Below are 1,336 nucleotides of genomic sequence, written 5' to 3'. Positions count from 1 at the left end.
TGTGTATCCTTCCAAAGATATTTTATGTACACACAAGCAAATGTGAATATATATTTTCTAGTTTTTTATACGAATTTTAATCTATGCAAACTTTTATATGTACCTTGCTTTTTTTCTATTTAATATATCTTGGAGATTATTCTATAGCTGTCCTTTAAGTTTCAAAATATGGTATAATATGAGTATACCATAGTTTAACAATTTTGTATGGGCTATTTACATTGTTTCTTAAATGAATAACATGGTATGTGGATTATTTCAGACACATGTTCCAGTTTTGCATGAAGATGTACTTTTTTTTCTTTTTTTAATCTTTTAAAAAATTTTTGTGATTGAGGTATAAAGTACCTATGGTAAAGTACTAAAGTGTACAGCTTGATGAGTTTGTACATAAGGCTACACTATGTCACCGTTGTCTAACTAACTTTGCTAAGTGCTTCCTTTCTTGAATTGCACGAGGGAAATGAACTATACTTGCCTAAAGGATCAAAACAGAAAAAGATTAATTTAAGAAAAGACTTCTATTTTTATCACGCCATGCTGGTCTATTTGTATTCCACCAGTTCAACGAAGAGAAAAAGGATACACAGTTTTACCCATCTCTAAACAGATGGGTGGGTTAAATGATAACTGAATTTTGTCTGCAGAAGTCTGTTTATTCTCAATTCATCCACTTTATAGTGGGCTGATTTTTTATAAAAACAATGCTCTTTTATTCTTTGTGGTTAAGAAAATAGATTCCTTTCTCCTAAGGGTAAAAAAACAAAATAAAACAAAAAAACCAAAAAAAAAAAAACCAAGAAAATAGAGTAGAGGTTGAGAATTCCTAATCTAAAATCTGAAATGTGCTAAAATTTGAAACTTTTTGAGTGCTGACATGGCCCCCAAAGGAAATGCTCACTGGAGTATTTTGGATTTCAGGTTTTTGGATTAGGGATACTCAACTGGTGTGTATTCTGCAGATATTCCAAAATTCAAAACACTTCTGATCCTAAGCATTTCAGATAAGAGCTACTAACCTATAATGTGTTGACATTTAATCAAGATCATTTTAATCAATAAAATGTAAAACCAGATTGCATTTTTTGGAAATTTCTGAAATCTGTGCATTTTCTCTTTCTGCTAATGCCTCCCAAAGTAAAATTAAAGTGATGATTTAATATCCATTTGTTCACAGCTTTGTTTGCTGGCAAAATGCTTTAAGCCTGCCCTTCCATATCTTGATGTGGACATGATGGACATCTGTAAAGAAAATGGGGCCTATGATGCAAAGCACTTTTTATGTTACTATTATTATGGAGGGATGATCTATACTGGGCTGAAGAACTTTGAAAGA

At 31.4% G+C, this 1,336-nt stretch overlaps 1 protein-coding gene across 1 annotated transcript in view; it reads left to right on the top strand.

The window, feature by feature from the left end:
- The first annotated feature begins 537 nt into the window (after window positions 1-537).
- Window positions 538-1,336, top strand: part of LOC105823449 (COP9 signalosome complex subunit 3-like) — a 46,876-nt gene continuing 46,077 nt past the window's right edge. Inside the window, exons 1-2 of the mRNA XM_012660652.1 lie at window positions 538-551; window positions 1,150-1,336. Of these exons, the coding sequence (XP_012516106.1) occupies window positions 538-551; window positions 1,150-1,336 (201 nt within the window). The remainder of the gene's footprint in view (window positions 552-1,149) is intronic.

This window comes from Propithecus coquereli, unplaced genomic scaffold (assembly GCF_000956105.1).
Source record: "Propithecus coquereli isolate 6110/MARCELLA unplaced genomic scaffold, Pcoq_1.0 Scaffold672, whole genome shotgun sequence".
NCBI classification, from domain to species: Eukaryota; Metazoa; Chordata; class Mammalia; order Primates; family Indriidae; genus Propithecus; species Propithecus coquereli.
This window is presented reverse-complemented; position numbering and strand designations above follow the sequence as displayed.